Genomic DNA, 15,065 nt, shown 5'->3' on the forward strand with positions numbered 1-15,065 from the left:
AAACTAGAAGCAGAAGGAAAGAGAACGTGAGCAAAGAAGGCAAGACCAGAGGGAACCTTCATCCGAAGATGGATGGCCATACAGACGGAGACCCACATTGGAGCACCCGACTGAGACCCCCAAGGTCCAAATGAGGAGCAGAAGGAGGAAGAAAATGAAAAAGGAAATCAGGACTGCGAGGGATGCGATCACCCACTGATACAAGGAGACGATCTAATGAGAGTTTACCAAGGCCAGTTGGACTGGGACTGAACAAGGACGCGATCCAACCAGATTCTCTGAATGTGGCCGAATTCTCTGAATGTGGCTGACCCGGAGTCTTTCTGAAAAGCCATTGACAATGACACTGGGACTTGTTTCCTCTGCATATACTGGATTTTTGGGATCCAGTCTGTTTGGATGCTCACCTTCCTGGACCTGGAGGGAGGGGGGAGGAACTTGAATTTCCCACAGGGCAGGAAACCCTGACTGCTCTTAGGGATGGAGAGGGAGGAGGAGAGAGAGTGGGGGGAGTGGGAGGGTGTGGGAGGTGGGAGGAGAGACGGACATGGAAACTTTTATAATTTAATAACATTACTTTCTAATAAAAATATTTATAAGAAACATTCCCGAAATAGTTGAAAAACATAATTATGATACTCATTTGAAGAAGGTACCACCTCATATAACAAAATAAAGAAAAGAGCTAATGGCAATCCTCTCTAACTTTAAAAGCAATGGCGTTCACTTGTGGGTGGATATGGGAGAATTATTTGTGATCCATTGTCTGCCAGGCTGCAGAGAGCATCTAGACAACAGGATCCAAGTTATATACATCTCCATACTTCCCCATTCCCAGGACCCTTCCCACTCACCTCATTGAGCTCAAGTGAAAGAAAATACAATTTGATAAATATAAAAAATGTGTCTTTATGATAAATGAAGAGGCTTATTCTATAATAATAATATGGAAAAATAATGATAAAGGCCTCTGTGGGATTTACAGTTGAACAGAAGCACTAATATGCTTTCTATTCATATAACATCATACGTCAAATAAAATGACCTAGAAATTCAATCTTAGACATGTACCTAAGTCTAGTACACCAAAGGACTATGATTCCCATAATTGAAATATACTAGTCATGTGACTTTAAAAACTTCATGTGATTCTATTTGAAATTCCCATATCTGGACAACTGGATTCCCTGGCTATTCTGCGTCAGATATTTATTTAAATATTTCAGAGTTCTGTGTAAGTTTACATTTTAAGTTTAAGTTATATTTATGAATGTTTATCTTATTGAATCCACATGCTTTTTTACAGGCAGTTTTCTCCGTAGCTGTTCATATAGCTGTGCTTTCTGAGGCCTCTGTGTGCCTAAATTTTACATTTTAGACTGTAAATGTCTTTTTCTATTTACTGAATCTTGGTTGACCATTTCTCTGTCTGCTGTTGTCTCTATTCTAGTAAGCATCAGTGGGTAAATTGTATTGAATCACTGAAGTAAGGGAGACTTGAACTCTCGCCCTCCTTCAAAGCCCTAACCAGTCACCAAGTTCTGTTTTTTACCATGTTCTCTTTCTACAGAGAACAGGTTCCTTTGACGATGGTAGGATTCACAGAATAGCATTTTATCTATTTTATTGTACCGAGGGAAACTGGTAAAGACCATCAGATACCTTGTTCATTAGTTCATGTGGATGTTAGACCATGTTAGAAAGTGACTTAGTGCATGCAGACAGTCTGTATGTAGGGAGGACATTGTCACAGAGCAAAATCTGAAGTATAATTTAGACTTCGTTTTACTGCCACCTAGTGTCCCATTGGCAGGATGGTCTTAGTTTCTCTTGTCTTTTAAAATTTTTTTTCTTTCTTTTTTTTTTTATTAAATTATAAAAGTTTCCATTTCAGCCCCTCCTCCCAACACCCTCCCACTCCCCCCACTCCCTCTCCTCCTCCCTCTCCATCCCCTAGAGCAGTCAGGGTTTCCTGCCCTGTGGGAAGTTCAAGTTCCTCCCCCCTCCCTCCAGGTCCAGGAAAGGTGAGAGTCCAAACAGACTGGAGCGCCAAAATCCAGTATATGCAGAGGAAGCAAGTCCCAGTGTCATTGTCAATGGCTTTTCAAAAAGGCACCGGGCCAGCCACATTCAGAGAATCTGGTTGGATCATGTCCTCGTTCAGTCCCAGTCCAACAGGCCTTGGTGAACTCTCATTATATCAGTTCCCTTGTATCAGTGGGTGCTCGCATCCCTCGCAGTCCTGATTACTTTTTTTATTTTCTTCATCTTTCTGTTCCTCATTTGGACCGTGGAGTGCTCAGTTCGGTGTTCCAATATGGGTCTCCATCTGTATCGCCATGCAACGTCGGATGAAGGTTTCCTCTGTCCTTGCCTTCTTTGCTCACGTTCTCTTTCCTTCTGCCTCATTATTTGGACCTAGGGAGCTAGGTCCAGTGTTCCAACGTGGTTCTCCGCCTCCATCTCCGTCCATCGCCAGATGAGGGTTCTATGGTGACATGCAAAATATTCATCAGTATGGTTGTGGGCCAAGGCCGGTTCAGGCACCCTCTCCTCTGTCCAGAGAACCATCTGGGGATCTCTCCTTGGACCGGGGATCCCCTTTATAATCAAGTCTCTTGTAAACCCTAAAATGATTCCCTTAGTTGAGGTATATACTTGCCTGATCCCATATCCATCCTTCCTCCCTCCCCCCATCTCAGTCCCCCGATCTTTCCCCAATCCTCCCCTACTCCCTTCTTTCTAACCCTCTCCCTTTCCCACAACCCTCCCACTGCCCCATGCACCCGAGGTTACCTGGGACTCTTGTCTATTTCCTACCTCCTGGCAGATAGCTAAAAGCAATATACAGCAAACCGTCAGCTAACATCAAATTGAATGGAGAGAAACTCAAAGCCTTTCCACTAAAATCAGGAACACGACAAGGCTGTCCACTCTCACCATTCCTCTTCAATATAGTGCTTGAAGTTCTAGCAATAGCAATAAGACAACATAAGGGGATCAAGGGGATTCGAATTGGAAAAGATGAAGTTAAACTTTCGTTATTTGCAGACGATATGATAGTGTACATCAGCGACCCCCAAAAACTCTACCAAAGAACTCCTACAGTTGATAAACACCTTTAGTAATGTGGCAGGATACAAGATCAACTCCAAAAAATCAGTAGCCCTCCTATACACAAAGGATAAAGAAGCAGAGAGGGAAATCAGAGAAACATCACCTTTCATGATAGCCACAAATAGCATAAAATATTTTGGGGTAACTCTAATCAAGGAAGTGAAAGACCTATTTGACAAGAACTTTAAGTCTTTGAAGAAAGACATTGAGGAGGATACCAGAAAATGGAAAGACCTTCCCTGCTCTTGGATAGGGAGAATCAACATAGTAAAAATGGCAATTCTACCAAAAGCAATCTATAGATTCAATGCAATTCCCATCAAAATCCCATCAAACTTCTTTATAGACCTTGAGAGAACAATAATCAAGTTTATATGGCAAAACAAAAAACCCAGGATAGCCAAAACAATCTTATACAATAAAGGAACCTCTGGAGGCATTACCATCCCTGACTTCAAACTGTATTACAGAGCAACAGTATTGAAAACAGCTTGGTATTGGCATAACAACAGAGAAGTCGACCTATGGAATCGAATAGAAGACCCGGTATTAACCCACAAACTTATGAACACCTGATTTTTAACAAGGGAGCTAAAGCTATACAATGGAAGAAAGATAGCATCTTTAACAAATGGTGTCTTTTAAAATTTTAACCTGAGCTTTTCTTACCTTGGATTTTCTTTTCATTTCTGTCTCTATGATCAACTAATTTCCTTGCAGCTTTCTATGTAGTAGCTTTCTGTGAACTTTTCCCTCAATCATTTCCTCAAACATTTACTGTTGCCTGTTTTTTTTAAACCCATGACGTTTAAAGCAAGATGATATTTATGTGAAATCACAAATAATTTCAGGAAAATTAAAAATTACATTAATATAGAATATAATCACATTATAGCAAGAATATACCAAGAAACTTAAATAACAATCAAAATCTGAAAGAATTTGAAGTTGGCTGCTTCTTTAATATATTATCTTGACATATAGTCAAGAATTATTATTGCTTACCTCAGTCCCACTAAAAATATTTATTTATTCATAACAGCTGATGTTTGAATAATTGTGACCATAACAATAATGCATAAACTATTCAGTTTTCAACAAATACATGATGTCCATAAAGTTCAAATCTAGATACAATATTTCTAAATTTATAAGAACTGTCAAGCTAAGTATTGACTAAAGTCTGAAAATTACTTGAAGCTTGTCAGTCTGTGTAATAAGTTCTTCAATATATGAAGATTAGTAGAGAGAAGTAATTTGAGCTATACTAAGATATTTTGTGAAATGTACCCATCACATGTTTTTTTGCTGCCTTCTAAGTACTGACTGTGTGTTAAAGGACTTGCCACATTCCTGACATTTGTAAGTTTTCTAACCACTATGAATTCCGTCATGAGTTTGAAGAGTTTAGACCTTGGTAAAGGACTTGTCAAATTCTTGACATCTATAAGGTTTCTCATCAGTATGAATTCTATGGTGATCTTGAAGATTTTGTGATGGGTAAAGAAGTTGCCACATTCTTGACATCTGTAAGGTTACTCATGAATATGAATTCTGTGATAAGTTTGAAGAGTTGAGACCTTGGTAAAAAAAACCTTGCCACATGCTTGATGTCTGTGAAGTTTCTTAGCAGTATGAAATCTTTGATGAGTTTGAAGAGTTAAGAAATTGGGAAAGGACTTGCCACATACTTGACACTTGTAAGGTTTCTCACCACTATGGATTCTCTGGTGATCTTGAAGATTTCTCTGATAGGAAAAGAACTTGCAATATTATTGACATTTATAAGGTTTTCCACCAGTATGGATTCTGCGATGAGTATGAAGAATTGAGACCTAGGTAAAAGACTTGCCACATGTCTAACATCTATAAGGTTTCTCACCAGTATGGATTCTGTGATGTCTGTGAAGATTTGAGAAATGGGTAAAGGTCTTGCCACATTCTTGACATCTGTAAGGTTTCTCACCAGTATGGATTCTCTGGTGAGCTTTAAGATTTGCATGATGGGTAAATGACTCTCCACAATCTTTGCATTTTTAGCCTTCTCTTTGCAGTTAAGTCTCTTATTCCTATCGAGGCACGTACAGCTTTTAAAGCACTTTCCACACTCCTTATAGGTGTTTTGTCTCTCTTCATTTTAACTGTTTCATAATGTTTTACCTGATTTTGGTCATGCTGGAGAAATAAGAGGTCTGTATTATAATCAAAATCTTAAACTTATCATATATGTATTGGTTCTTGGGAAATAAGCCTTCTTTTATGTTTATAAATACTGAGAAAAGACATACTGTCATTTAGTGTTTTGGGAATTTGTCCCTTCAAGATGAGAATTCTCATAACTATTTGTTTTAGAAGGTCGTTTTTTCATTTCCCAGCAGCCCAGTTTCCCAAAATAATCACACAGAAACTATATTAATTAAATCACTGTTTTTCCTATTACCTCTAGCTTTTTGTTGCTAGCTTTTACACATTAATTTAATCCATTTCTATTAATCTCTGTATTGCCATGTGACTGTGACTTACCAGGTAACATTCCGGTATCTGTCTATGGCAGGACTATATGGCATCTTTAAACTCTGCCTTTGTTTACCAGCATTCAGTTTAATTTCCCTGCTTCTCTCTACTCTTTTGCCCTATCACAGGCCAAGACAGTTTATTTATCAATCAATGGTATTCAGGGCATACAGAAGGGAATTCCACATCACCTCCCTTGTTCTGTTTAAATAAAAAGGAAGGTTTCAACTTTAACATAGTAAAATTACATATAAAAAAACTGTTATTAATCTAGAATTATAGTTCCGATATTTATATCTACTTTATCTGTTACCATATCTATGGAAAACTGTATTTATAATTATGTATTCTTCAACTCCATCAAGGACTCCAGAAGGATATAATATTACCTAAGTAAACAGGAAGTGCATTGTAAGCAACTTCCAACACTATAGAATTGACAGACACCTCTAGCTGCCTGGACAGTCACCCAAAGTTCTTCTGTAACACTGGAGTGTCCATCTTCAGCCTACAGGCTCATAGTATCCAGAAGACTTTTCAATGAAGCAGGGAATTTCAAAGACAGTTCCACCTATACTGGCAGTTTGTCAGTCATTTTTTTTGTGTGTGTCTTGCAGAATGTCTGGCAGACTCTTTCATAAAGCAGGAATATCGAAGGACAATCTCACCTTTAGGCAAATTCATCAGTCATTTCTCTTTGGGTCCTGCATGTCCAGTTCATACAGCACACCATCAAGCAGACCAGGAAAGAGCAGTTTCTTGCCCAATTGTGTATCAAACTCCACGCGGAGGCTCTTTTTCAAAGCAACATATTCTTAGACTCAAATTCTGAAGTCAAGATACCATTTTGTTGATTAATTTTAGCAGCCTCCTAAATATCTCTCTGCAGTCAAAAAATTCAAAGAACACACTGTGGAAACAAGAGTGAAACCCCTTCCCCAACATAGCACATCTCCAGGTTTCCATTGTGAGGTCCACACATTTTTGAAATATACTGGTTGATTTAATTCAGAATTTTATTCCATTATCCAATGCCTCTGTGATTCTCTTGTTCCTTTCTCATTAGTGTTAAGAAAATTCAAGGTCAATAAAGCATTATGCAATCTATTTCTGGGGCCATTTTCCACCCTTTTCTGTTTGTTCAGAAAATTGCCACTTTTTTTCCCTCATGTGGTTACTGAGTCAGGAAAATCTCTCTTAAAGTATCTATGGCCTGCCACCAACAAACAGCAAAAAGCTGTGATAAACTCTATTTTTTTGTCTAGAATTTCCTTTTAAGCCCTCTCAGGTTTTACATGGAGTTAGTTGATCACATTGGAGTGCCAATTGTTTTAGGAAGAGGCTACTTGTTCATCCTGGCTGCCCGGCCAGCTTAGCCCTGAAATAACCACACAGAAATTGTATTAATTAAATCACTATTTGGCTTGTTGGTTCTAACATCTTATTGGTTGACTCTTACAAGTTAATTTAACTCATTTCTATTAATCTGTATATTGCCACATGGCAGTGGCTTACCAGGAAAGATTCTAACTGGCATCTGTCTCAGGCAGAGGATCCATGGCTTCTCCCTTACTCTGCTTTCTTCCTCCCAGCATTCAGTTCTGTTTTTCCTGCCTAACTAAGTTTTGCCCTATCAAAGGGCCAAGGCAGTTTCTTTATTCATTAACCATTGAAAGCAACACATAAACAGAAGGACCTCTTATACCAGACAAGGAGAACCTCAACATTACAGTTTGACCTAAAAGACATTTACAGAACACCTCTTCAAATGACAGCTTAATACCACATTTCCAGTACACATGGGGTACTTTCCAACATACTCCATGTTACAGGCTACTAAACATGTTTAAATCAACATAAAAGACCTGATATGAGGCCATGTATGAATTCTGACTCCAGGGTAATTAAAATATAAGTTCATTACAGAATGCTGTCTGTTTTGGTAACTCCCAGTACACAAAAACTAAGCATTTCATAATTAAAATAATTAATCAGTAGATTAAACAGAAAGTCATATGGAAAGTAGAAGTATTTTGAATCAATGTGAAAATAAAACAAACTTTCTGGAATAAAGTTAAACAATGATTAGAAAATAAGTATATCATTAAATGATTTTATATGAAAGTGAATACATTTGGATTTTGAATACATTTGGATTTTGATTGTATGTTCTACAGTGAGAGCTCACACTGTAGAATGACCCACGTTATCCAGAACTCCCTGTGTATGCTGCACTGTTCTCAAACTCATGGGATCCTGTTTCCCAAGGACTTGGATATAGTAGATTTATAATTTGTGACATAAATTTTTTATATAAATATTAAAAAGTAAGTGAATAGGAAGCCATTAATTGATTTATAAAATTCAATAAATTGAAAATAAGCATGGCAAGAAGCAAGAGAAAGATATGTATCTATATAACACTAATACACCTCTAGACACACTAGCAAATAAATGAAAGATGACTAAAGTTAATTACATAGGGAAGAAGAAAATAGACATTGCAGATCCCACAGGTACTAAGATGAAGTAAGGAAATATGGACAACATTAGGCTCATTAATACAAAATTTGGATGAAATAATAAATTTACTTCCTGCTCTCTGGGGTGATGATATCTATAGGGGATCCGGAAAGAAAATTTTTGGTTAATTGTCAATTCTTGGGAGAGGTAGCTGTATCAATTTTTGTCCAGTCTATGAATAATAGAAAAATGAAGGTCTTGTCCAAAGTCATAGCTAGAGTAGTCTGTGAGGCTAGGCCATCTCAGTTAGCCACCTAAAAATTGTCCTGAACAGTTTGTAGTCCAAAGGCAACTTTTATGTTGTGCTATCAGCAGAATGGCATCATATGAACCAGGTGGAATCATTGTTGTGGGGGTCTCCACTTCTTTTGGAAACTTCAAAGATTACTGTAGGAAAATTTTTTGTTCATTGTGGAAAACTTAAGCATTATCAATATCAAAAGAGAAAGTTTGAATTTCATATATATATATATATATATATATAATATATATATATGCAAAGAAAGATACCATAGAAATGAAAATATCTGAGGTGAAGCAAAAATTTTAAAAGCAGAGTTTTGATAACCTTAATCTCTCATTTTTATCATCCTTCTGTCCCACATCAGGTGGCACCTGATACAAGACATAAACTCTAAATTTTTCTCTTAACAACATGCTTGGATTTAGAGAAGAGCCACCAGTCAACTTCAAATCCAGGCTTTGATTTCTAAGTAAGTCATGACTACCATGTCTTCTTCTCTTAGAAAAAGAGAGATATGTATGTTTGGGGGGAGGCCACATTTTTGTTTGGTCGCCCAGTCACAAAATAACCACTCAGAAAACCATATTATTTGTAATACTTTTTGGCCAATAGATTAGGAGTGTTTCTGGCTAAACTCACATAATAAACTAACCAATCTCTATTATTCTGTATGTCACCATGTGGCTGTGGCTTACCAGGTAAAGTTCCTAGTGTCTGTCTCAGGTAGCAGATCCATGGCTTCTCTCTGACTCTGTCCCTCTTTGTCTTAGCATTCAGCCTAGCTTTCTCTGCCTACCTAAACTCTGCCTTGCTATAGGTCCAAAGCAGTTTCATTATTAATTAATGGTAATAACAACACACAGAGGGTACTCCCAAATCACCTCTACTTTTCTGTTTAAATAAAAAGGAAGGTTTTAACTTTAGCATAGTAGAATCACATATAAGAAAACAGGTAACAAGCAAGAATTACAGTCACAATATTTATATCTACTTTATTTTTGTCATAACTAAGGAAAATTATAATCACAACTGTCTATCTATTCTTCAACTTCATCAAAGACTCCAGAAGGATATAATGTTACCTAAGTAAACAGGAAGTATATTGTAAGCAACTTCCAAATGTTTAGAATTGGCAGAGACATTTCACTGCCTGGACAGTCACCCAAAGTTATTTTGTAGAGTTTGGGCATCCATCTTCAGCCTACAGGCCCATAGTATTCAGCAGACTTTTCCACAAAGCAGGAAACTTTAAAGACAGTTCTGCCTATATTGGCAGTTTGTCAGTCACTTTCTTAAGTGTCCTGCAGAAAGTCTAGCAGGCTCTTCCATGTAGCACGAACCATGAAGGACCATCTCACCTTTAGGCAAGTTTAACAGTCATTTTTCTACATGTCCAATTTATCAAGAAGTTCAGGCAAGAGCAGTTTCTTGTCTAAATGGCTAACCAACTCCATAAGGAGACTCTTCGATGCCCATATTCCTCTTGAAGTAGCTTGTGCTGCCAGTATCAAACATGTCTCATTGTGATGCAAAGTCTTAAGCATTTAAAACATTTTAAATGCCATATTCTCTAGTCTTTGAAAGGTTTAAAGAATACATATCTATCTGAAATACTAACATGACTACAAACTTGACTATTATACATGAGTATCTATAAACTTGTATTTCTTAATTATAGATTACATTTTTAAATTAGCTACACAAACACAATACCTTAATAACAAAATTGACTTTATATTTGTAGCAATAAACACGATGCAAACCAATGCAAATATCTATAGCATATCCCCCTTTAAATATAACAAGACATTTATAGACAATATTTGGGAATATGGACGTAGTTTCTCCAAACTTCTTCCATCTATTTGTTGGATGTAACTGACTTGATCATGGTGGATTTTGAGTTTTTGTTTTGTTTCGGTTTTGTCTCTTTTTTTTTTTTTTTTTTTGGTTTTCCAGACAGGGTCTCTCTGTTGCTTTGGAGCCTGTCCTGGAACTAGCTCTTGTAGAGCAGGCTGGCTTCGAACGCAGAGCGTTCCATCCACCTCTCCCTCCTGAGTGCTGGAATTAATGGTGTGTGCAGTAATTTATTGAGTATATTTGGATCAATGTTAATGGGCGGGATTGGTCTATAATTCTCTTTCTTGATTGCATCTTTGTGTGGTTTTGGAATCAGGATAACTGGAGCCTCAGAAAAAGAATTTGACAATGTTTCTTCTGTTTCTATTATGTTGAACACTTTGAGGAGTATAGGTATTAGCTCTTCTTTGAAATTCTTGTATAATTCTGCACAGAAATCATTCAACTCTGGACTTTTTTGGTTAAGAGGCTTGTGATAACAGCTTCTATTTCCTTGCAGTTTATACATCTATTTAAAATTGTCAAACTGGTCTTGATTTAATTTTGGTATATGGTATCTATCTAAAAATTTGTCCATTTCTTTTACATTTTTCAATTTTGTGGAGTACAGGCTTTTGTAGTATGATCTAATGATTCTCTAGATTTCTTAACTCTGTGTTATTATATCTCCCCTTTAATTTCTTATGTTCTTAATTTGAATATTCTATTTTGATTAGTTTGGATAAGGGTTATCTATATTGTTGATTTTTCTCAAAGAACCAACTCTTTGTTTCATTGATTCTTTGTATTGTTTTCTTTGTTTCTATTTTGTTGGTTTCAGTCCTCATTTTGATTATTTCCTGTCTTCTACTCCTCCTGCATGAGTCTGCTTCTTTTTGTTCTAGAGTTTTCAGGTGTGCTGTTAGGTCACTAGTGTGAGCTTCCTTCATATTCTTCATGTGGGCACTTAATTTTATGGACTATCCTTTTAGCACTGCTTTCATAGTGTTTCATAGGTTTTGGTACACTATGCCTGCATTTTTGTTGAATTCTAGGAAGACTTTGATTTCTTTGTTTATAGCATCCTGAGACCCAGGGGTGGTTCAGTAGAGCACTGTTTATTTTCCATGTGCTAGTGGATTTTCAGAAATTAGTGTTACTATTGAACACTAATGGTAAACCACAGTGGTCAATAAGATCCAGGGGGTTAGTCCATTTTTTTTAAAATCTGTTGAGATTGGCTTTGCTACCAAGTATGCGGTCAGTTTTATAGAAGGTTCTGTGAGGTGTTGAGAAGAACGTATATTCTTTTGTGCTTGGGTGGAATAATCTGTACATGTCTTTAAATTACATTTGATTCATTAATCTGTTAGTCTTCTTATTTCTCTTTTAAGTTTTGTCTGCTTTACCTGTCTATTGGGGAGAATGGGGTGTTTAAGTCCCACACAAATAGTGTACTGGGTTTGATTTACAATTTAATCTTAAGTAATGTTTCTTTTACATATGTGGGTGTTTGTAGCAAATGGAGCGGAAGGCTGCATTCCCACCGCCTGGCTCACGGCTAGCTTGACCCGAAATAATTACACAGAAACTGTACTCTTTTAAACATTGCCTAGCCCATTGTCTTCATCCCCTCATTAGCTAACTCATATTAATTAACACATATTAATTAACCCATTTCTAATAATCTGTGTACCACCATGAGGTGATGGCTTACTGGGAGGATTCTAACCCACATCTATCTTGGGCAGGAGAAGCATGGCAACTGCCTGACTCTGCTTTCTTTCTCCCAGCATTCTGTTCTGTCTACTCCACCCACCTATTTTCTGACCGATCAGGCCAAGCAGTTTCTTTATTAATTAACCAATGAAAAAAAAAACAGAAATACAGAAGACCCACCTACATCATTTCCCCCTTTTCTGTTTAAACAAAAAGAAAGTCTTTCATTTTAGCATAGTAAAATTACATATACCAAAACAGTTATAAATCAAGAATTATAGTTACAATATCTATATCTATTTTATCTTTTGTTATAACTAAGGAAAACTTTAACTATCCTTTCTTTAATTCTATCAAAGACTCCGAAGGATATAATACTATCTAAGTAAATAAGAAGGAAGCAACTTCCAAATTCTAGAAATGACAGAGACATCTCGCTGCCTGTACAGTCAGCCAAAGTTCTTTTGTACTGTTGAGGCATCCATCTTCAGCCTACAGACCTATAGTATCCAGCAGACATTTCCATGAAGCAGGAAAATTCAAAGAAAGTTCAGTCACTATCTCCTGTGTCCTGCAGAATGTCTCACAGACTCTTTCATGAATCAGGAACCCCGAAGGATCATCTCACATTTAGGAAAGTTCAGCAGTCCTCTCTCTGCAGGTTCTTTATGTCCAGTTTATGCATCAGTCCAGGCAAGAGCAGTTTCTTGCTCAAAAGGCTAATCAACTCCATAAGGAGCCTCTTCAATGCCCATCTTCCTCTTGAAGTAGCTGGTGCTGTCAGGAGCAGATGTGTCTCCTTGTTATGAAAAAACATAAGTTATTAAAACATTTAAAATGTCATATTCTGTAGTTTTTGAAAGATATGAAGAATACCTATCTAACTGAAATATATCTCTATATATCTAACTGAAATATATCTCTATATATCTAGAAAATCTAACTAACATGACTAAAAGCTTGACTATTATTGATGATTATCCATTAACAACCTATATTTTCAACTATACGTTACATTTTTAAATGAACTACACAATCACAATACCTTAATCAATATCAGAAAGGCATATACATATAACAAAATTGACCTTAAAATCATACCAATGCAACTTATTCATATTTATATCATATCCCACTTTAAATGTAAAAGAACATTTATAAACAATATTTGGGATTATGGGCACAGTTATTTCTCTCCAAACTGCTTCATGCTGAATAGGGGCACTGTTAATCAGATCTTTCATGGTGTAACCTGTGTGCCAGATTCATCTCAGTTGGCAGCTGAGTGAAGTAATTTTTCGAGGGTGTTCACAGCAACCTTTCAGGAGGGCATGGTCTATCATACCATATTGGGATAGAAGCAATCCACAGGGTCTCATCCTCTGTGAAATCAAAAGAAGAACCTCTTTTCCAAAGCATCATATTCTTAGACCCAAATCCTGAAGTCAAGATACCTTTAGAACATAGATGCAAGTTCAGCTTAGCAGCCCATTTAATGAAATGTTTTTTTGTACTTAGCTCCTTCACTGTCAAAAATTTTAAAGAAAACACAATAAAATACATAATCCAGACCCTCTGTGAATTTTCCATTTTTACGTGGCTTATTTTTCTTTATTTATTTTACTCTATAACTATCTTTACTTTATCTCTTTAAAGACTTTACCCCTTTTTCTTTTAAGGCATTAACTTTATTCTCTATATTCTTTTTCTTCTCTCTCCCAAGCCTATGTACCCTCATCCAACACTGTGACCCAATTAGAGGTCTTTTATGTCTGAATCTGTCCTATTGTGAATCTGTAATTCTTTACTATCCAGGAGCAGTTCTTAAAATGCTAAGCACTTCTTTAAAAATTAAGTTGCACCATGTAGAGGTAATACAGTACTGTCCGTGTCCTTCCCAGTCTAAACGTTAATGGCGCTGTTATTATGGTAATTATGATAGTTCCTGCCTGAGATCAGCACAGTTCAGCATGGCGGAGCTGCTCCTGCCTCAGAGCCATTTGGTGTCCCTGAGCCACGTGCAGTTCCAGGCAGGAGCTGCGCTCAGCAGTCCAACCGTAGAATGAGCGTGCAACACATAAACTGTTTTCATCGGAGTTACAGTCAAATCTGCCATGAAGGGCACTGTGTAGCCTGGAAACCTCTCTATATGGAGGCCAGCATCGCCCATGCTCTCCTGCCTGCCTAAGCCTGATCCCACAGTCGGCCCAGGAGGGGAGCATTGAGCCATTGGCACAGTCTCCGAGTACTTTCTTTCTGATCCCGAGCAGGAACACAAACATACAGTCCAATAAAAGCCATTTGAAATGCTTTAAAGCTGGAGTTTGCACTGGCAGCACAGCCCAGGAAGCTGCATTTTAAGACTGCAGCTTTTTTCCTGTTGTGGCTGCAGAGTCAGGGAAATTTCTCTAAAGCACGCCCTAGCGGACAGCAAAAAGCTGAGTTAAACTCTGTTTATTCTGTGTTTAAAATTAAGCTCTCTCAGGTTTTACATGGAGTTTGTTACCACGCTGGGCGCCATTCTGTAACAAATGGAGCAGCGAGCTGCATTCCCACCGCCCGGTTCACGGCTAGCTTTACCCCAAATAATTACACAGAAACTGTATTCTTATAAACACTGCCTGGCCCATTGTCTTCAGCCCCTTATTAGCTAACTCTCACATCTTAATTAACCCACTTCTAATAATCTGTGCACCACCTGGCTTACCAGGAGGATTCTAACCCACATCTATCTTGGGCAGGAGAAGCATGGCGACTGCCTGATTCTGCTTTCTTTCTCCCAGCATTCTGTTCTGTCTACTTCACCCACCTATATTCTGACAGATCAGGCCAAGCAGTTTCTTTATTAATTAACCAATGAAAGAAACAGAAATACAGAAGACCCACCTACATCAGGTGTTCTTGTATTTGGGACATAGATGCTCAGGATTGAGAATTCACCTCGATGAATTGGTTCTGTTATGAGTATAAGGTGTTTTTCTCCATCTCTTTTGATTGATTTTAGTTTGAAGTCTATTTTGTTAGATATTAAAATAGCTACACTCACTTGTTCCTTAGGTCCATTTGATTGGAAAATCTTTTCCCAACCATTTACTCTAAGTTAATATGA

General features: G+C 37.4%; 1 protein-coding gene across 1 annotated transcript in view; it reads right to left on the reverse strand.

Moving 5' to 3' along the window:
- Window positions 1-14,126, reverse strand: part of LOC148123059 (uncharacterized) — a 48,074-nt gene extending 33,948 nt beyond the window's left edge. Inside the window, exon 1 of the mRNA XM_087897963.1 lies at window positions 14,013-14,126. Coding sequence (XP_087754089.1) covers window positions 14,013-14,126 — 114 coding nt within the window. The remainder of the gene's footprint in view (window positions 1-14,012) is intronic.
- Between the last annotated feature and the right edge of the window lie 939 nt (window positions 14,127-15,065).

This window comes from Myodes glareolus, chromosome 2 (genome assembly GCF_982192425.1).
Source record: "Myodes glareolus chromosome 2, mMyoGla1.1, whole genome shotgun sequence".
In the NCBI taxonomy this organism is placed as follows: Eukaryota; Metazoa; Chordata; class Mammalia; order Rodentia; family Cricetidae; genus Myodes; species Myodes glareolus.